Source organism: Castanea sativa, chromosome 7 (genome assembly GCF_040712315.1).
Source record: "Castanea sativa cultivar Marrone di Chiusa Pesio chromosome 7, ASM4071231v1".
Taxonomy (NCBI): Eukaryota; Viridiplantae; Streptophyta; class Magnoliopsida; order Fagales; family Fagaceae; genus Castanea; species Castanea sativa.
Genome location: NC_134019.1, coordinates 10,234,712 through 10,255,837, shown reverse-complemented (window position 1 = coordinate 10,255,837; position 21,126 = coordinate 10,234,712). Strand labels below are relative to the sequence as shown.

Here is a 21,126-nt window from a genome sequence, read left to right as displayed (position 1 = left end):
AAAAAATCACAATTTTTTTTATTTATCTTTTGAATTTTTAGGATTTTAAATTATGAATTTTTGCTATAGACCCAATTATTTTTTTTAAGAGAGTTTCAAGTTTCAACCTATGACATCCACTCCTGATGATAGCTCTTTATCACCAGACCAAGATACCAATCAGTTTTTGGTGTGGGCGGGAATTGAACTCCAGATCTCTTATACAACCATAAAAAACTTTACCAGTTGAGCTAATTAGAATCCACCTATAGACCCAAAATTTAAATACTTAGAACTTAGAAGAGTAGAGAAATAAAGTTACAATTAAGGCAATGGGATGCATATATGATATATGGCTGGATTCAGATTTTCTAAATTTCCTAAGATATTTTATTAAATAGATTTCATTTCAAAAGAGCTGAATCCTAGATAGCTTTGCAGGTATTAATTTACTATACTTTTAACATTTTAACATTAATTGATTTTATTAATTTATTTAAAGGAATCATATTTGATGTTTAAAGTTTATGTCTTTAGATTAATCTCTTACTTTTTATTAAATATGAAATGATTATTTTTGTTTATTTATGTTAATGATATGAAATAAAGAACCAACTACTTTGATTAACTATTTTTTTTGTTATTAGTATTAATCAATATATTTTAAGTTAGTTTTGCTTATAATTTTTTTTAATCTTACTCCCTTAAACTAAAATTCTAACTCTGTGCCACCGGAAACAAATATATTTTGATTGAGTTATTTATTTATTATGATAAAAGGATGTTGGTTGGGAGAAATTATTAGGTCTACCAACCAGGATGACTATTGATGTAGTCCTCATTGACTTCACAACTAATAAAATGCTCTTATTTATGCAAATATAACATCATCTGATAATTTTTATTTTTTATTTTTTTTGTTGATTAGGAAGTTCACTTATATATTTATGTAAATAATATTATCTCATTGATTAGGAGGACCACGTTAGCAGTTCTCCTGATAGACTTAATAATTTCTTAATAATTTCTCGTTGGCAAGGGGTGGGTGGAAAACAAAATCCCAAAAATATTGCCAAAACAAGTTTTGAAAATACAAAATTGAAGATACTTACCAAAATAGACCCTAAAATAGAACTTAAAATCTAAATTTAGCTTTTACTTCTACTTTTATTTTAAAAAATAAAAATAAAAATACACCAAGGATACGTTGGCAATTATAAAAAAAGAGTAGGAAGTTAAAGAAAAGCCGAAAAATTAAAAACTAAAAAAAGTTATGAAAAAAAAAAAAAAAAAACACTCAAAATCTAGGGACTGCCCATAATATAATGAAAAGAAAGTCAAACAACAAACTGCTGCTGTTTTGTTTTTCCCAGACGTGGGAATGAAGGAAAACATTTTTTTATAATCTTCGTTGTTTTGTCGAAACGTTTCTCGCTCTTTTTTGTTCTATTTAATGTTAATAATAAAGCCTTTCACTTTGGACAACATGAGTGTGTGCAGCTGAAGCTAACTTCCAAAAAACTGCGATTTCACCAAAGCCACTCAGATTCCAGTCCATTTCAGCATCTGGGTATGTCTCAAAATATATTTTTTCTCAATCGAATTCAAGCTCTCATGCTCTTGAAATTTATGTGTTGCAATGTTTGTTTGAGCTAAAGTCACCCACTTTCTGATCTTACAGTCACATTTCTCTCTCTGTCTCTCTCGCTTCTCTTATCTCATTTCTGTCAGTGATATTTCGTTCTTTCTTTGAAATGCTATGGAATTTGGATCTGAACTGATTGTTCATTGACTTTTGTTTCTCTGTAATAGTGTGCTTTTTTTTGGGGGTACTAGAATACTGTTGTAGTTGTTGGCAAACCTGGCTAAGAACTAAGAAGTGAAGTTTGGTATCTACATAGACTACATTGTTTAGAAAAGTCTGAAACTTTGTTGATATTTTATTGATTTTTTGATACTATTGGATGATTTGGGTTTTCTTTGAAGATGGGAATGATGGTTCTGTTTAATTTATTTGATTTAGATTTGTTGAAGTTTGAAAGATGTTGAGTGTGTGCTATTTTGGTACTCAACAGATTGGTTATGGTGACTTGGATGTCACAAAAGTGTCCTAGTCTTGGTATTGATGAGAGTCAAATTAATCATAGAATGGAAAAAAGCATCACAATTTATGAGGTTATCTATAAAATTGTGATAGGTTGACTTTTTTCATTCCAAGATTCAAGTTGAAGATTAGTAGTTCCTTCGTGGGATATAATTTTGTAATTAGTATACCTGCATTTTTTGTTTTATTGATCAGAAAGGTATTCAATTTAAAAAAAAAAAAGAAGAAGTTTTAGGATGCTGCTACTTTTATCTCTGTGTGCTTTCTTTGCTTATATTGATATTATCACGGGCTTGTGATGAACTAATAATTATAAGATGTCGGGGCATTCTCAAGTTTGAACCCTACCCATTTCAATTAAGTAGCATTCTTGGTATGAGAATATCTGAAATTTCAGAATGTTTAAAAACCTGTTTCTGGATGGTTAAAAGATGTGATGGAAATTAAGGCCATTGAAAGCAGAGCGTCGCAGAAACTTTGTTTGACAATTGCCTAGATGGGGTAGTAAATTCTTTCTTTTCTGTTAAGCCTATCGTTAATAATCTATAGCTATGGGGGGGTGGTGGGGGCAGCATAAGGCTGAGTGCCTGCCTTGTTCATTGGGTGCAACCTTTTAGCACAAGGATCTTATCCGAGACTCTTTGAAAAGATTAGCAAAGCACGTTTCATGAGGTCGATGAGAGTTTGATATAGATTTCTAACCTGAGGGCCGCCTTGTTCATTGCATTATTCTTTTTGATTAATATGGGTTACATAGTCATAACTCATAAGTACATATAGAACCACATAGTTTTAAAATTTCTACTTTTGCTTGGTATTGATTTCCCTAATTAGCTAATTTGAAAATGAAGGGTTTCATAGATGATTGGGCAAGATGTCAATCTTATTCTTTGGTAAACTAGACTTATCTGTGCTTATTAAAGGGTACAAGCGAATTAGTGTTGCTGGTTTACATGGGTTGGTTTTATCCCTGTCCTGGAACTGTTATATATGAATAGGTCTTCAGTAAGTGAATTTACTTATTGTGCTAAATATAAAAATTTGTCATGACCAACAATGTGATTTTATTTTTATTCCTTTATAACAAGAAAAATTATTTTATTTCAAACTGGTAGATTGTTTAGAAGTCTGGGGACTATTATTGGAAAAATATATAGATTCAATACATCTTCTAAATAGTAGGTAGTGAAGAAACTAACAAGCAAGGGTCAGTGGTGATAAAAATAAAGGAACTCTAATTAGTGTCAGAAACAGGGTGCTGAAATAAGAAGTTGGTGAAAGAAAGAGATTAATCACATTGATGCATCCTGTAAGGACCAATGTTGAGGAACTGAAAGCAGCCCCACCCCAGGGGTCACTGCTTTTATGTAGGAGATTGGACTAGAAGGTTGAAGCTAAACTATTTATATAGTCCAAGGTTATTTTCAGTTTAAATTGTATCATTTGAGATTAAAAGATAGTGAATATAATTAGCGTAGGAGTAGGAGAATTTAGTACAACCATATTTTTCTCTCACTATATCTTTCCATTTGGAATCATTGAGCTACTTGGATAAAAGGGACTTTCACATTAATATTACTGATACTAGAAGAACCATAAAAAAGAAAAATAAAAGATTTTGGAAAGAAAGTGCATGTTTACCAAGATCCAATGATTTGATGGAGAAGGCTTCGCCTCTTATATAATTTGTCACTGATTCAGGACAACTTAATCAATTAGAAAATAGAGATTTACTGTAAAGTTTTTACTGACCTGCATACCTAAATGGTTAAATGTTGCAAATGTTGCAGGGATTGTGGAAACTACTGAAGGAGTTGCTTGATCCATACCACTGGTCTTCCTTCATACCATTTGCAATAAGTGCTACACTGAAATCTCATTAAAATACAATTTTTTTGATAATTATATTTTTAGAATTTGCTTCAAAGCTGCTGCTACAATGTCAATGTTGTCAAAATTGCGTTGTATCACTGTGGATGTTACTGGTACCTTGATAGCTTACAAGGGGCAACTTGGTGACTACTATTGCATGGCTGCCAAATCTGTTGGGCTGCCATGCCCTGACTACAAACGTATGCATGAGGGCTTCAAACTGGCATATAAAGACATGGCCAGAACGTATCCTTGTTTTGGGCATGCAGCAAAAATGCCCAACATTGTGTGGTGGAAGACTTGTGTAAGAGACTCCTTTGTCAGGGTAAGAAAATCTGACACAGGCACACAGCCAGTGTATCTATAGACTTGGCTTCTTGTTGTAGTAATGATTGCTTGCACATCATGGTATGCTGGTACATACATTATTCCAAAAGGGCATGTGGAATTTAATGGTTCAGATTTTTGACTACTTTTATTGGTAATTAACCCTCCTTAACCTGATGCAATGTGGTGACAATGATGATGCTGAGTATAAAAGAAGTAGTTTTTGGCTCACAAATTACCTAAATATGCACTTCTCTATATTTTCTTGTTAGAAAATTATAATGGGAATCGTGTTTTGCCAACAGGCTGGATATGATTATGATGAGGAAACCTTTGAGAAAATTTTCAGACGCATTTACGCATCATTTGGTTCATCTGCTCCTTATTTGATCTTTCCAGACTCCCAACCATTTCTCAGGTGGGTGCATGAGCAGGGGCTTAAGGTTGGGCTTGTTAGTAATGCAGAGTACCGGTATCAGGATGTAATTCTTCCAGCCTTGGGTTTGAACAAGGTAAATAAAGTATTCTGTTTTGGCATTCTGGTTCCCAAATTCCTAGATTAGTTTTATCTTAATTGATCCATGGTAAGGTAAGAGACCTAATTATATTTAGCATCGGAATGAAAATCTACTTACAGTAATATTTCAAACAATGTGTACAGATATGCACATGTGTGTGTACACACGCACACGCACACGCACACGCACCACATAATATATGATAGAATGGTTGATATATTCTCAGGTTAATCACTTATCAAAAAAAAAAAATTCTCGGGTTAATACTCTAAAATCATTTGGTTCCCTTGATTTATATTAATAACACTGCACATCACTTCAAGGAGTCTCAGAAATTTTGGTGAAGGGTCTTTAACTTTTTATTTCCATACATGCATTTGTATGCAGATGGATATAATGTCTCTCTGTATTTCTATTCTCTGTATTTCTATTCTCTTACATTTTGATGAAGTGCTTTGAATTCTCACGTGTATGCGCATGCCATAGACAAGAAATGCTGATGGTAGCCCAATGTTTTTTCAGGGATCTGAATGGGACTTTGGTGTCTTCTCTGGTATTGAGGGTATAGAGAAACCTGACCCAAGGATTTATGAGCTTGCCCTGGAGAGGGCTGGAAATATTGCACCAGAAGAAACCTTGCACATTGGGGACAGCATGCGCAAAGACTATTTGCCAGCAAAGAGTGTGGGGATGCATGCATTACTATTAGACAGATTCAAGACACCAGATGCTAAGGAGTGGAGTCAATCTGGTGCCATTGTGCTTCCAGACTTAATGGCAGTAAAAGATTGGCTTACTTCAGAAAATTCAACTTTCTGAGAGTCATCTGCCTCTCCCATTCATGATGTGCACGTACAAGTTCTTCCCCATCATGTAGTTTAGAATTTAGTGACAAATATTTTTCAGCTGGTGTGCCCCCTAAATTTTGTTTCTGTGCATGTTTTCGCACATTACTATCAATTTTTTGGGGGGGGGGGGGGGGGGGAAGTTAACACCAGTAGCAAAGTTATATAATGAGCTCAATCATAAAAGATGAAAGGTTTTATGTTTTCTACACTTCGTAGCGTTTTGCTTTTAATCTCCGTCAACTAAGTAGTATGCTATTATCTTATAAGTGTTTGATTGAAATAAGTTTGAATGCTTCTCAGCCAAAAAAAGAAGAAGAAAAGAAATGAGTTTGTATGCTTTATATTGGTGAAGTGGTTTCAATGAGCCTTGGCAAGTAGTCTCCAAACAGAAGACTGTCAATCAAGCCCAACATGTGAGAGACCATAAACGGCTTCAAAAATATGAGGTCATTGGATCTTTGTTCTTAATTGCGAAGGCTACTCATTTAAGCGTTGAGGAAACACGGACAAGTTGTTTTGTTGAGCGGATCTTGTCTAGATTAAAATCTTAAGCATAAAATTAAGTTGGTCTCTTAGACTTTTGTGATCAGAACATTGTAGACGGGGATGTAATAGGCAAATCATTAGCGATTGCATAACTTCATCAGTCTCAAGTTGATGATTTCTCAGCAATGTTTCCAACTATTTATTACATTATTAATCAGATCATGAGAAATATATCTTTAAGCAATCCAATTTGCATTCTGCAATGCCCTTTGTGTGCTGCAGTTTAAACCTACAAGAACAATACTAGTATGCTTGAGAACTGTAGGAAGTTTTGAGCTTTTAGTGAAACCTATTGCTCACCCCAACACATAAGGAGATCAGTCTCTCGGGAACTGTGCTATACACGATATGCATCCTAGCAAAAAAGTTGCCAATCTGTTCTCAATATAAGCCTGTTGAGTCCAGAGTTACTTGCAAAACCCTTAAGCTTGTTTTGTCTTGTGTTAAGACTCAGAACATTTTGACAACTCTTTTTTATATCCTTATTTTGTGTCTTCAATTTTTACTTTATTGCTCAAAGATAAAGGATTTTTTAATTTTGTTTTTTGTTTTGTTTTTGTTTTTTGTTTTTTGTTTATCAAAGATAAAGGATTCTAGGTTAGGAACCCACATATACTGCACAAAGATATGACAATTGCAGGTTTCTTCATTCAGCCCATATAATTTAGTTCTCTGGACAAAGGATATGGGACAAGGGGAAGGGCAAGAAGAATGTGTTGCTTTCAGGTTTCATTTATATTTGCTCCTCAAAATATAAATTGGTTGTCAGTTTGGAAAAGTTTTGAAAAACTCCTTAAAAGAAAAACCCATTTGGGAAATTTTTTTAAACTTTTTAAAAGAAAACTCACTCTAGATAACCCACTCCAAAGGAAATTTCACCACATATAGAAAGTTATAATTAGTTTAGCTCAAAGTGTCTTTGTGTCTAGACATCTAATCACTAATATTATATTCTTGGCAGTTTTTGAAGTCTTAAATTACATGAAAAGTAAGAGATGGGATAGGTATGCATATATAACTTCCAAACTTGACATGAGTAAGGCATATGATCTAGTGCAATAGGGTGATTGAAGGAGATGATGTTGACCCATTTTTATTTTTAATGACCCAAGTTGTTTGATGATTCAAGTCTTTCATTTCTAGTTTTGTTAAGGGGCCTTGTGCCCATCTTGTTTTCTAGTTTTGTTTGAGACTAAAATCTATATCGACCTTGTTTAGGGGCATTAAGTCTATTTTTTTTCCTTCATCTAAGGGGTTTTAGGATCATTTAGTTATATGTCTGGGCCTAGGCTCATCCCTATTTGTCTTGAGGTATTAGGCTTATCTTGTTTTATCATGAGGCCTTAGACCTATCTTTGATTTTGTCTAGGGGAATTAGGTCTATCATTGTTCTATGATTGGGCCTCAGGCCCATCCTTGTCTTTTTTGGGAGCTTAGGCCCATCTTGTTTTGCCTTGGGGCCTTATAACCATTCTTGTTTGTCTAGTGACCTTTAGGTCCATCCTTGTTTTTCTTGGGCTTTAACTATGTAATGTTCTTTGTTTGGGTCTTAAGCCCATCCTTATATTATCTAGAGGCCTTAGGCCTATGTTCTTTTCATCTAAGTTTTAGGTCTATTTTTATTCTATCTAGGCTTTGAGCCTACTTTATTTTTTATTTTTTTATTTTAAGGCCGTAGCCCTATATATGCCTTAGATAGTTGGATTGTTTTATCACCTGTCTTGTTTTTTGACATAACCCTAGAGCCATTTTGACTTGTCAAGGAGCATTAGGCATCTATCTTATCAAGTTGGTAGTGGAGCTTTGGCTAATATAATTGATTTTTCTCTTGCCCATTTTACAAACATAGAGCCTTTACCATAGTGTGAGTGCAAAGGAGAGTATACCCCGGCTGAGTGGACCGTGGCAGAGAAAAGTGGAGTCGTCACCTAGATTAGGTCTAGGAACCATTTTGGGCCAATCACTTATATACATGTGTCCACATACTAGATTATGGGTCTAAAGTTTGAATACGGCTTGGAAATGTGTTAAGCACCCAAGACCGCTCGGCTTGTGAGTTAGCCTCCATTATGCATTGCTAGACCATATCTAATTAAAGAGTTTAATAAGAGAGCCCTAATCCTCAACCTAAACATATATCATGCACTTAAGAAAATAACACACACAACATATTAAAAATCACAATATATTATAAAAGGAAACAAATAAAACATAATCAAACAAAATAAATTAAACATGGCAAGTTGAAAATTAAATAAAATACACAAAGAAAAAAAATATGAAATAAACTAAACATGGCAAAAAATACTCAAATAAACATGGAAAATAATCAAACATAATTAATTAACCTAAACATAGTCAAACAAAATCAAATATCATGTGAAAAATAACTAAATAAACAAAAACAAGAATTTTGCCCTAATTTGGGTTTAGAGTGTGTACGCATACTCAAGTATGCCTATGCATGGTTAAACCATGAGCGTGCATGCTCAAAGATGCTCACAGATTCGAAAAATTACATTTTTTTTCAGATTTGATCATTCAAAAATATAAACATAGAAATCAAATAAGCATGTTAGGGTGAGTATGCCTACGCATGGTTAAACCATGCGCGCGCATGCTCAAAGATGCGCACAAATTTGAAAAATTACATTTTTCAAGATTTAATCATTCAAAGATATAAACATAGAAATCAAATAAGCATGTTAGAACCCTAAACACTAAACTAACATGAAGGAAAAACAAAGTATCAACATAAACAAATAATCAAAAAACAAAATCAAACAATTAAACTAAACTTTATTAAATAAATAAACGTGTTAAACTTTACATAAAACTAAAATAACAAACCAAGAACAATAAGAACAAATTATTAACAACCTAAAATCATATTAGAACATATCAAAAAGATCATAACATCAATCGAACATGATAAGAACACTTATGATAACATCAAACAAAGAACCATGTGAATCCTATGTAGCAAAGTGAAAAATCATGGAAAAGAGACTCACCTTGCTTTAGAATCACAAATTTAGATTGTTTAAATGAATCTTCAGTGCCTACAACACAAAAATTAGATGGAGAAGATAAAGATAATCAAAGAACACAACAATTGTTAGTAATCATAGCTCAAGAACAGAAGGTTTTAGAAAACAATTTGGAAAACAAACTTTTTGCCTTAGAACTAACTAAAGAAAGCTTTTTTATTTGTTGATGATGCCCAAAAGATCACCAGTAAGCTGCTAGTACTTCACCGATTTGAAGCAACACCTGCGAAGAAAAAAAAGTAGGTGGTTGGCAGAGAGCACCGGTGTGGTGCCGGCCAAAGACCCTCCGACGATCAAGTTAGAATCTTTAAACAACCCTAGAGTGCCAGAGTTGAGGTAATTGTGCGTACCTTTGGGTCATGAGGGTCTTGGGGTATATATAGTGGTGTGTGGCCGAAATATGCGCCTTGGTGAAGAAGCACTTTCCTTTTTAAGAGAGCAATTCGCGGATCTTTGCCTATTGTATTGAGCCCTTTCCTTATAGGAATCTTATTAACTAAGTCGAACGCGTAGCGCAAGAACTTTCCTTATGCTCACATAAGCAGAGGTCAAGATAGGCTAAAAATGAAAGTTGGGTTATTCCTTCAGCCTTCACCTGCCAAGGTCGTCAGCCCACGTGTAACTCCTATACTGTCGTCAGCTTACGTACGCCAACGTGGTCCGTCAGCCAAGGACATCAGCCAAAGACCTTACAGCCAAGGTCGTCACCCCTGACTCGTCCACGTGATCCGTCAGCTTAATGTTGCTGCGTAAGGGGCATGACCATGAATGCTAAAAGGGTGTCAATGACAGTAGTTGACGGATAGCGTATCGCCGTCAGCTTCTTAACGTGCATTCAGTATGTAACAGGTGAACTTCCGTCAGCTTCTTAATGTGCCGTCACCTTGTAATAACGTCACTATCAGCTGCCCCCCACTCCATTATCCTGTCAGCTATGGGCGACGGGTCATGGAGTTGGTGTTACTGGGGAAATGGTGTTTGCATGGTGATTCGTGCCATGTTCATTAAATGGTGGGACACATGTCATAAGCAGATTGGCTCCGCGTCTGGACGAGTGTGTCGCTTCGTCTTTCGCGCCTCCTCTCTCCTATATATATCTCACTATTTACCTTTTTTCCACTTTTTCGCCTTGTTCATCTTGAGAGAAAAAATTCGTCATTGCCAGTTTTACCACACCGTCGATCGTGCAACCGTCACCTTCTTGAGACCGTCCTCCTATACGTAAGTTTTCTTTACTTTACCTTTTTACTTTTTCTAGTGACGCCCTTTAGTGAAGTCGTCTGCCTAGGATCTTAGAAAAACCCGTCGTTTGTAGGTAGTCTGATGTCTAGGGAGACGCCGAGTGATCCATCGTCAATCCGCGACGGAGCGGGTTATGACGAAGTTTTTCCATCAGGTCGTGAGCCCGCGGAGGGCCTATCCTGGTCGTCAGAAAGAGACTCGTCAACTCCTTCTGACGGTGAAGTAGAGAGTTCTAGAGGAAGTGAGGTGCACGGTGATGAGGAAGGCTCAGTGAGCACCTCGGGATCCTCTGGTGATGATCGTCCCTTCATCTTACCCTCCGAGTGGTCCGTCAACAATTTTCTCCCGACGATGTCGGAGAATGTTTTCAAAAGTTTGCGGCCCCGTTACCAAATACCCGACGACATTCCCATCCGTCTGCCTGAGGAGGGTGAGAGGTGCTACTCAGGACGAACCGCGGACGTCGGCATGTATGACGCCATGTTCGCGGCGGGACTGAGGTTGCCGCTGACGGCATTACACCGTCAGCTGGCTAACTTTCTAGGGATTTCTGTCAGCCAGATTGCACCCAATGCTTGGCGAACCTTCATTGGTGCCGAGATCTTGTGGGGTAGTCTAAGTGGTGGGAACCGTCAGCTGACCTTGGACGAGTTCTTTTGGTGTTATCGTCCTCAGCACATCTCCTCGTCAAAAGGAGTGTATCATTTTGCAGTGAGGGATAAGGAGTTGAAGTTAGTATCAGATATGCCCGACTCCAATAGGAAGTGGAAGGGCAGATATTTCTTCGTAGAAGGGACAAATTGGGTATGTCGTCAAGAGGAGTGGGAGTCAATGCCCAATGGTTTTGATAACACATGGGCTTACGTTAGAGATTCAGGTTAATACCGTCGGCCCTTCTCGCTCCGTCTACTTATTTGCTGTCTTAACCCGTCACTTTTCACTGCAGCTAACAACCGTCCACGTATCACCGCGGAGCAAGAGGATTTCATTCGTCGAGTGACGGCCATTCCCTTGGACGAGAGGAAGTGTCGGGATCTAATCACGTTAGACACCCTTCACTTATATTGTGGTGGCCCTGAACCGACGGAGGAGGCTTGCAAATTGAACGCCTATTCTCGCCGACGTGAGTTGTCCTTCAACTTCTTGTCTTTATCCTGACGTTGTTTCTTTCTAACCCTTATCCTTTGCAGAAATGGAGTCAGCTAAGCAAAGGGTCAGAGCTGCAGCTGCGGCTAAGAAAAAACAGCAAGAGAAGGCTGGGGGCGAGTTAACCCCACCGTCAGCCCTCAGACCCGTTGAGACGCCCGCGGCCAAGAGAAAACTTGACGGCAGGGTAGACCGTCCGGGGAAGAAGGTTGCCCCCACTCCTAGGGACCAGTCATCCCGGAGGCCGTCACCTCCTAGGCCTGCTCATGGGGCAGGCAAGGGTCCGATGACCTCGTCAGGGCCCATTGTCCAAGGATCCGTACGCCGTCTGCTGACCCACAAGGATTATGCTGTAGAGGTGACGGAATCAATTTTAAAGGATGAGGAGACGGATCCTTGTGCTGAGCAAACTACTGACGAGATAGGGGCGTCAGCCCTCTTTGACCTCACTAGGGTATGTGCCTCATTTTACTTTACTTTTGGTGTCTGACCAGTCTTAACCATCCTGACGTTGTTCTATCTTTTTTAATGTAGGCTATGGTTCGCGTGAAGGCCTTGTCGAATAGGTGTTTTGCCAAGGAGGGGGTGATCACCCGTCTGAACGAGCGCGTCAAGTACCTAGCTGACGGTCAAGCGCAGTTCAAAGAGGCAAACAAAATTTTGGGCACGGAGCTGAGAGACTATAAGGAGAAGCTGACGGAGGAAACCCGTCGCCGGGAGCTGGAGACGGAGGCCAAGGTGGCGGCAGAAAAGGAGCTAAGGTCCATCCTAGTCCAAGTGGAAACGGCTAGGAATGACGCTGTGAAGGAGTTTCAAGATTCGTCAGCCTTCATAGACGCTTGTGCCGCCTACTATGGTGACGGGTTTGAGGACTGCCTGAAGCAAGTAAAATCGGCGTATCCTGACTTGGATTTGTCAAGGATTTCAATGGATGAGTCCATCCCGTCAACCCCTGCAGGTGACGCCGTTCCTGAAGAAGCTGACGCCAACAGCCAGAGGGTCAACAGCGTCGTCCTAGCTCAGCCAGCAGCGGACCACTCCGTCACTCTGACTCCGGCAAATCCTCATAATGGCGACCCAAATGCCGCCAGCCCTTCTCTCTCATGTGCCCAGCCTGTTGATGTCGAAGACGATGGAGGACACTGACGCTCCCCTAGAACTTAAAGTTTTCTTTTTTTTTTTTTTTTTTTTTTTTTTTTTTTTTTTTTTTTTTGAGAAGTGTAGACGGAGTAGTAATACTTGACGCCCATTTTTCTGGGCCTTTGTACAGACATTGTCTACTTTAATTTTAATGTCGTTTTATGCTTCAATTATGTGTGTTTTGTGTTGTAAGTCAGAATTATGTTCGTGATGAGCTTCGTCAGCTTAGGGGCGACGGAAATTGTCTCTTTCAATTCAATTTTTGAACTGATGACGGCGTCAGCTTCTTTTCCATGAAAACTCAGGGTCATTTTTTATCATTCCGTCAGTTTCATGGGCGACGTCATTTGATAACTTAATTGCATGCCCGATAGTTTTCTAACGGCGTCAGCCTTTTTCTTTCAGCTAATCTGGCTTGATGTATCCATTTGGCAATGCGCCCATTTTTCTATGAACAATGCCGTCAGCTAACTTTGAACATAACACTGTTATTAAGTCATCACTTTGAACATAACGCCGTCATTTTGAACATAACGCCGTCACTTTGAACATAACGCCGTCATTTTGAACATGACACCGTCATTTTAGGTGTAAGACTGTCCACTTTGTGGACTTATTTATGACGCCGTCCACTTTGTGGACTTAGATGTAGATCGTCCACTTTGTGGACTTATAAGCAGGTCGTTCACTTTGTGGACTTGGATGTAGGTCGTCCACTTTGTGGACTTAGACGTAGGCCGTCCATTTTGTGGACTTATAAGCATGTCGTCCACTTTGTGGGCTTAGATGTAGGCCGTCCACTTTGTGGACACAGACGTAGGCCGTCCGCTTTGTGGACTTATAAGCATGTCGTCCACTTTGTGGACTTAGATGTAGGCCGTCCACTTTGTGGACACAGACGTAGGCCGTCCGCTTTGTGGACTTATAAGCATGTCGTCCACTTTGTGGACTTAGATGTAGGCCGTCCACTTTGTGGACTTAGACGTAGGCCGTCTACTTTGTGGACTTAGACGTAGGCCGTCTACTTTGTGGACTTATATGTAGAGGACCTGTTGTTTTCTTCAAGACATAAAAAATTCACTAGTCGTTTCTGAATGAACCTCCTCTTATTATGTTAAATGCATAAGTAAAATTTTGCTCAAAAATGAGAAAGATAAGTTTTTAGCCCTTTGGACTTAAAATATACTGTAGACAAGAATAAGCTGAGACAAATAACTAAGGATCATAAACTGGTAATGAGGAGTAACGTTCTGCTTGTTATCTTCTACTGGTAGTACTTTCTGAGGTGCTCGGCGTTCCATGGGTGTCGCAGTTTCTGCCCGTCGAGAGTCTCTAGGTGATAGGTGCCCTTTCTTCGCCATGATACGATCTTGTAGGGTCCTTCCCAGTTCGGGCCGAGCTTTCCTTGTGTGGGATCTCTGGCCGCGCCCATTACTTTCCTTAAAACAAGATCTCCGATTTTGAAGTCTCGGTGCTTGACTCGGGAGTTGTAGTGCTTGCTTACGAGGTCCTGGTATCGCGCGAGTCTCTGCTCAGCCACCGCCCTTACTTCGTCAATTAGATCCAATTGTAAACGAAGCTCTTGATCATTTCTTCCCTCGTCGTGATTGGCCACCCTATAACTTGTGAGTCCTATCTCGGCTGGAATGACCGCTTCACTTCCGTATGTCAGCTGGAAAGGGGTTTCTCCTGTAGGGGTTCGCACTGTCGTTCTATATGCCCACAACACGCTGGGTAGCATCTCAGGCCATACGCCCTTTGCCCCCTCGAGCCGAGTCTTGATGATTCGCAGCAAGGATCGGTTGGTGACTTCTACTTGTCCATTTTCTTGAGGATGGGCTGGGGAAGAATAATAGTTCTTGATTCCTAACTCTGAACAGAAGGCTCGGAAGGAGTCGTTGTCAAATTGTTTACCGTTGTCTGAGATTAGGACTCTTGGAATTCCATACCTGCAAACAATGTTTCTCCATACAAAACCCCTTATGTTCTTTTCAGTAATTGTGGCTAGGGCTTCAGCTTCAACCCATTTGGTGAAGTAATCGATGCCGACGACGAGGAACTTCAGCTGCCTTGCTGCCATCGGGAATGGTCCCATGATATCCAACCCCCATTGGGCGAATGGCCATGGGGCAGTTATGGGGGTCAATTCTTCCGCCGGTTGCCGAGTGATGTTGCTGAACCTTTGACACTTGTCGCAAGCTCTCACATAAACCTGGGCGTCATTTTGCATTGTTGGCCAATAGTACCCGGCCCGAATCAGCTTTTGTACCAACGACCGTGATCCAGAGTGGTTGCCGCATATCCCCTCGTGTACTTCTCTCATAACATAGTCTGCTTCTTCGGGGCCTACGCACCTTAGATATGGTCGAGAAAAGCCCCTTTTGTAGAGAACGTCCTTTATCAAGACAAACCGTGCAGACCGGACCTTCAACTTCCTGGCGGCCTCCTTTTCATCAGGCAACGTGCCATCTTTTAGGTAGGAGATCAAGGGCGTGGTCCAAATGTTTTCGGAACCAATTTCCTGTACGCAGACAACGTCAATTAATGGTGAGGACTGAATGAAAGAAAGTACCTTGTCGATGGGGGTCATAGTTTCCGCAGATGCGGCTTTGGAAAGTTGGTCGGCATGTTCGTTTTCTCCTCTTGGAATTTGGACTATTTCGGCTTGCAGTCCGTCCACCCTCTTTTTTGCTTGCTCCCAGTACCTCTTCATTCTTTCACCCTTGCACTCGTACTCGCCGTTTACCTGGCTTGTGACGACTTGGGAGTTGCAATGAACAACCACATTCGTGGCCCCTACAACTTGAGCAAGGTCTAGACCTGCTATCAGGGCTTCATACTCAGCTTCATTGTTAGTTGTAGGAAAGTCGAGGCGAATCATGCATTTTAGCTCGTCGCCTTCCGGAGAGTTAAGCACGACCCCTACCTCGCCAGCCTTCTTGTTGGATGATCCGTCAGTGAAAATGCCCCATTGGGGAGTCTTTTCTTCTTCGCCTCCCGCGTTGGTGAACTCAGCAATGAAGTCAGCCACCGCTTGTCCCTTGATGGCGATGCGGGGGCGATATTGTATATCAAATTCACTTAGCTCTACGGACCACAGCGCCATCCGTCCGGCAGCCGCAGGGCTGCCCATTGCCCGCCGCAAAGGTTTGTCAGTTAGGACGACTATTGTATGGGCTTGAAAATATGGCTTGAGCTTACGGGCCGCTGTAACCAAAGCGAAGGCAAGTTTCTCCATGGGGGGATATCTCTCTTCTGCATCGTGCAATGCCTTGCTCGCATAGTACACGGGTCGTTGGACATTATCGTCTTCTCTAATTAGGGCCGCGCTGACGGCTGCTGGGGAAACGGCCAGATAGAGGAACAGTTCTTCTCCTGGTTGCGAGGGGCTTAGCAATGGTGGGGAAGAGAGGTAGGCCTTTAAATCTTCGAACGCTTGTTGACACTCGGCAGTCCATTCAAAGGATTTTTTCAATGTTCGGAAAAAAGGTAGACATCTGTCTGCAGCCTTCGACACAAACCTGCTGAGCGCGGCGACCCTACCATTGAGGCTTTGTACTTCCTTGATATTTTTGGGAGGGGCCATCCCCATAATGGCCTGAATCTTGTCCGGGTTGGCCTCGATCCCTCTTTGGGATACCATGTATCCCAAGAACTTTCCTGCCGTCACTCCAAAGGCACATTTGCTTGGGTTGAGCTTCATGTTGTAGGAGCGAAGAGTATCAAATGTTTCCTTAAGATCCTCTAGATGAGCTTCTTCCTCTTGGCTTTTGACCAGCATGTCGTAGACATACACCTGGACGTTCCTTCCAATCTGCTGTGCAAACATCTTGTTCATGAGCCTCTGATAGGTTGCGCCCGCGTTTTTCAGGCCGAAGGGCATGACCTTGTAGCAAAAAAGGCCTTGGCTTGTTACGAACGAAGTCTTCTCTTGATCACCCTCGGCCATTCGAATCTGGTTATACCCGGAGAATGCATCCATGAAGCTTAACAGTTGATGTTTGGCTGTGGAATCCACCAGGACGTCGACCCGCGGGAGGGGGTAGCTATCTTTGGGGCACGCCTTGTTTAAGTCCGTGAAGTCGACGCACATCCTCCATTTCCCGTTGTTCTTTTTGACCATTACGACGTTCGCCAACCAGTCGGGGTAATACACGTCCCTGATAAATCCCGCTTCCTGCAGTTTGCGGACTTCTTCTGCTATTGCTTGGTCTCTTTCTTGGGCGAAGGTTCTTTTCTTCTGTCGGACGGGCGGAAAGGATGGCGACACGTTCAACCTGTGCACCATGACTGACGGGTCGATTCCCGGCATGTCTTCGTGGCTCCATGCGAATATATCTTTGTTTTCTTTCAAGAAAGTAGCAAGTTTCTGACGTACCGCCGGGTCGGCCAAGGTTCCGACTTTTGTCGTTCGCTCCGGGTGGGCTTCGTCGAGGTGCACGTCTTCGAGCTTTTCGACGGGTTCTGTCGCCACCCGACGTTCTTCTATGTTCATGGCCTGAATGTGATTGTCCATCTCCATCATGGCCATGTAACATTCTCGTGCGGATACCTGATTTCCTCTTAATTCTCCAATCCCGTGATCAGTAGGGAATTTTATCATTAAATGGTATGTCGAGGTTACAGCTTTCCATGAGTTGAGGGTTAGACGTCCTATGATGGCATTGTAAGCCGACGAGCAATCGACTACCAGGAATGTTACGTTCCGGGTGACTTGCTGTGGGTAGTCTCCAACGGTTACTGCTAAAGTGACAGTGCCCAGCGGATGCACCCTCGCCCCTCCAAAGCCAATGAGTGGGGCATTAACCGGAGTTAGTCGCTCCCTTTCAATTCGCATCTGTTGGAAAGCGGGATAGTAAAGGATGTCTGCTGAACTACCGTTGTCTACGAGAACCCGGTGTATGTTGTAATCTCCCGCCTGTATGGTGACGACCAAAGCGTCGTCGTGGGGGTGATGGAGGCGCTGGGCGTCTACTTTCGAGAATTCAATGGGGGGATTTCCAATCCGCGGCCTTCCAGGCGCAGGACTTGCCGATTGGACGTTACGGACCGCTCGATGTATGTCTTTCGGGCTTTCTTGGAAGATCCGGCCCTCTTGGTGCCTCCTACAATCATCCTTATGTCTCCTACGGGCTGCCTGGGGCGATCATTATCTCGCCGAGGGGCTTGATTTTGTGGCGGGTCCGCCCTCTCTTTGTTGACAAACCTCTGTAACCTCCCTCGCCTAATGAGAGCTTCTATTTGCTGTTTCAGGTCGTAGCAATCGGCGGTGTCATGGCCGTGGTCTTGATGAAATCGGCAGTATTTATCCCTTGGTCTCCTGTTGGGATCTCCCTTGACTTTCCGGGAAAGGCCAAAGTTTCCTCGTCTTTAATCTGCATCAACACCTGGTCGATGGGCGCATTAAGGGGAGTGAAGTTCGTGTACCTTCCTGTATGCGGCTTGGGTCGTAGATCATATCGTACCTCTCGGTTCTCCCCTCTTTCGTCCATTATCGGGTTTCGTATCTTCTGTCTCTCCCTTTTACGGGTTTGTAGTCGTCCCTGGCCAGCAAGGCATCCTCCGCGTTCATATACTTCGTCGCCCTGTAGTATACGTCGGACATAGTCTTTGGGTCGTTCTTGCATAGAGAGAACAAGAACTTACCCTCTTGTAACCCGTTCATGAATGCTGCCACAAGTGTCTTGTCGTCTGCCTCGTCTATCAAGAGGGATTCCTTGTTAAAGCGGGCTATATAAGACCTTAATGTCTCACCTTCTCGTTGTTTAATTCCCAGTATACATGCAATAGACCTCTTGCGTCGATGACTTCCAATGAAGTGCGATACAAACTGTGCACCTAATTCCTTAAAAGTGCCGATGGAATTAGGCGTCAACCTGCTGTACCAATCCCTCGCAGGCCCTTTCAAGGTGGTGAGGAAAGCCCTGCACATGATTTCGTCCGGTACACCCTGAAGATGCATTAGTGTTCTGAAAGACTCCAGGTGGTCCAGCGGGTCCTTGGATCCGTCGTAGTTTTCCACATGGGGCATTTTAAACTTTGAAGGGACGGGGTATGAGTTCACCAACGCTGTGAATGGTGAATCCGTTCTATGGACTAGGTCGTCCAGATTGCTGGATACCCGTCCCTTAAGGGCGTTCATCATTGCATCCATGCGCTCCCTCATCTCCTGCATCTCGGCTGTGATATGAGGTGGCATGGAGTCCGAGGCGGATGGCGGGTTTGTCTCCGGCCGCTCCAGCCTTGTCGGTGCGGTACTACCTTCAGGCCTGACGACATTCCTCCCCTCCGGGCTCGCTACTTCCTGGTCCTCCCCCGGCGCACTTTGGTGCGCCGTCATCTGCCGTAGTTGCTCTTCTAAGTCGTGGTTCTGTTTAGTAAGGCGCTCGACAGCGGCAGCCAGCGTCTGAACTTGCCTTTCTAGCGCTGTAGCATGCGGTTCGTCGCCTTGGTTGTTGACTGTTGCCATCGATCGAGTGAGTACCATACAACTTTTTGTCTCAGGAATAGAGCAAGGCTAAATGCTTGTTTCTTTCCCACAGACGGCGCCAACTGATGATGCCCAAAAGATCACCAGTAAGCTGCTAGTACTTCACCGATTTGAAGCAACACCTGCGAAGAAAAAAAAGTAGGTGGTTGGCAGAGAGCACCGGTGTGGTGCCGGCCAAAGACCCTCCGACGATCAAGTTAGAATCTTTAAACAACCCTAGAGTGCCAGAGTTGAGGTAATTGTGCGTACCTTTGGGTCATGAGGGTCTTGGGGTATATATAGTGGTGTGTGGCCGAAATATGCGCCTTGGTGAAGAAGCACTTTCCTTTTTAAGAGAGAAATTCGCGGATCTTTGCCTATTGTATTGAGCCCTTTCCTTATAGGAATCTTATTAACTAAGTCGAACGCGTAGCGCAAGAACTTTCCTTATGCTCACATAAGCAGAGGTCAAGATAGGCTAAAAATGAAAGTTGGGTTATTCCTTCAGCCTTCACCTGCCAAGGTCGTCAGCCCACGTGTAACTCCTATACTGTCGTCAGCTTACGTACGCCAACGTGGTCCGTCAGCCAAGGACATCAGCCAAAGACCTTACAGCCAAGGTCGTCACCCCTGACTCGTCCACGTGATCCGTCAGCTTAATGTTGCTGCGTAAGGGGCATGGCCATGAATGCTAAAGGGGTGTCAATGACAGTAGTTGACGGATAGCGTATCGCCGTCAGCTTCTTAACGTGCATTCAGTATGTAACAGGTGAACTTCCGTCAGCTTCTTAATGTGCCGTCACCTTGTAATAACGTCACTATCATTTGTAAAAAACGCGCTTAGGTGTTACTCTAGAGTTTTAAAAAGAGAAAATAGGGTTTTAAAAAAGATGGAGGCAAAAAAATAACTTTCTCTAGCTAGGGTTTTGATTGGAGACATAAGATGAGTGCTTATAAGTTAAAATTTGGATTTTTGAGGCTTTTTAATGATCTTTGGACGTTCTCAAGGATCTATGGGCCGGCCCACATCAAAGTATGATGTTTTGGACCCTTAAAATGAAGTTTTAAAACCTAAAAAATCAAATTGTCTAGTTGGCCCAACTTCAAATGATCACAACTTACTCAATATTAGTATAAATTAGGCATATTATGTGTTCAAATTGAAGCCCAAGATGTCTACTTTCCAATGAAGCAAACCTCACTTAAAAATTCTTTGTAGATCAAAAGTTATGCTCAAAACAATGAGCAAAGATCATTTTTCATTATTGATTTCAAAGCGATTTGAGCACTTTTGAGTTGTGATTACTTCTAAACTATTGTATACCCTTTAATTACCCTTGATTGACATATTTTAAGCTCATCATTGTGGCCTGGGACCAAAATTTATTAATAGGTACAAAATGTAGTGTCTACAAATACCCCTCTTTTAACTTTGCTTGCATTGTAAGTATAGTTAAAAGTCGGAAGAAACAAACATTTTGCGAGTTAATTAATTTTGAGTTCACACACACACTACACACAAACATGCAAGCAATTATGCAAACATGGGGGCGTGCTAAAAAAGTTGATTGGTGTACTTCCAACAAGAAGTGTGAAGAACCACATAAAAGAAAAAAATTGAGATTTTTTGAGTTTTAAGGACTCTACCTTCATGAAACACATACATGCAAGCAATCATGCAAACAAGAAATACATCATAATAGACATTAAAGAAAATCTGGGATGTTTTCGAGTTTTAAGGACTCTACCTAACGTTGGGGAGACCACTTTAAGCGGGTAATTTACATCCAAACACAAATAGGCCACTTAAGAATGAGAAATTTATGCCAAAGGGGACCACTTGACTGAGCAATTTACATCCAAACACAAACAGGCCACTCAAAAA

General features: G+C 41.5%; 1 protein-coding gene across 1 annotated transcript; it reads left to right on the top strand.

Moving 5' to 3' along the window:
• Positions 1 to 1,356: 1,356 nt before the first annotated feature.
• Positions 1,357 to 5,856, top strand: LOC142642576 (uncharacterized). The gene is made up of 4 exons (XM_075816959.1): positions 1,357 to 1,549; positions 3,874 to 4,280; positions 4,588 to 4,794; positions 5,323 to 5,856. The coding sequence occupies exons 2-4, from the start codon at positions 4,023 to 4,025 to the stop codon at positions 5,617 to 5,619; spliced, it is 762 nt and encodes a 253-aa protein (XP_075673074.1). The 5' UTR covers positions 1,357 to 1,549; positions 3,874 to 4,022; the 3' UTR covers positions 5,620 to 5,856.
• The last annotated feature ends 15,270 nt before the right edge of the window (positions 5,857 to 21,126 follow it).

Coding starts and splice junctions, on each gene's coding strand:
- LOC142642576 (XM_075816959.1), top strand. CDS start 4,023: ATGTCAATGTTGTCAAAATTGCGTTGTATCACTGTGGATGTTACTGGT. Junction 4,281..4,587: donor TAAGAGACTCCTTTGTCAGG/GTAAGAAAATCT, acceptor TTTTGCCAACAG/GCTGGATATGATTATGATGA. Junction 4,795..5,322: donor CAGCCTTGGGTTTGAACAAG/GTAAATAAAGTA, acceptor ATGTTTTTTCAG/GGATCTGAATGGGACTTTGG.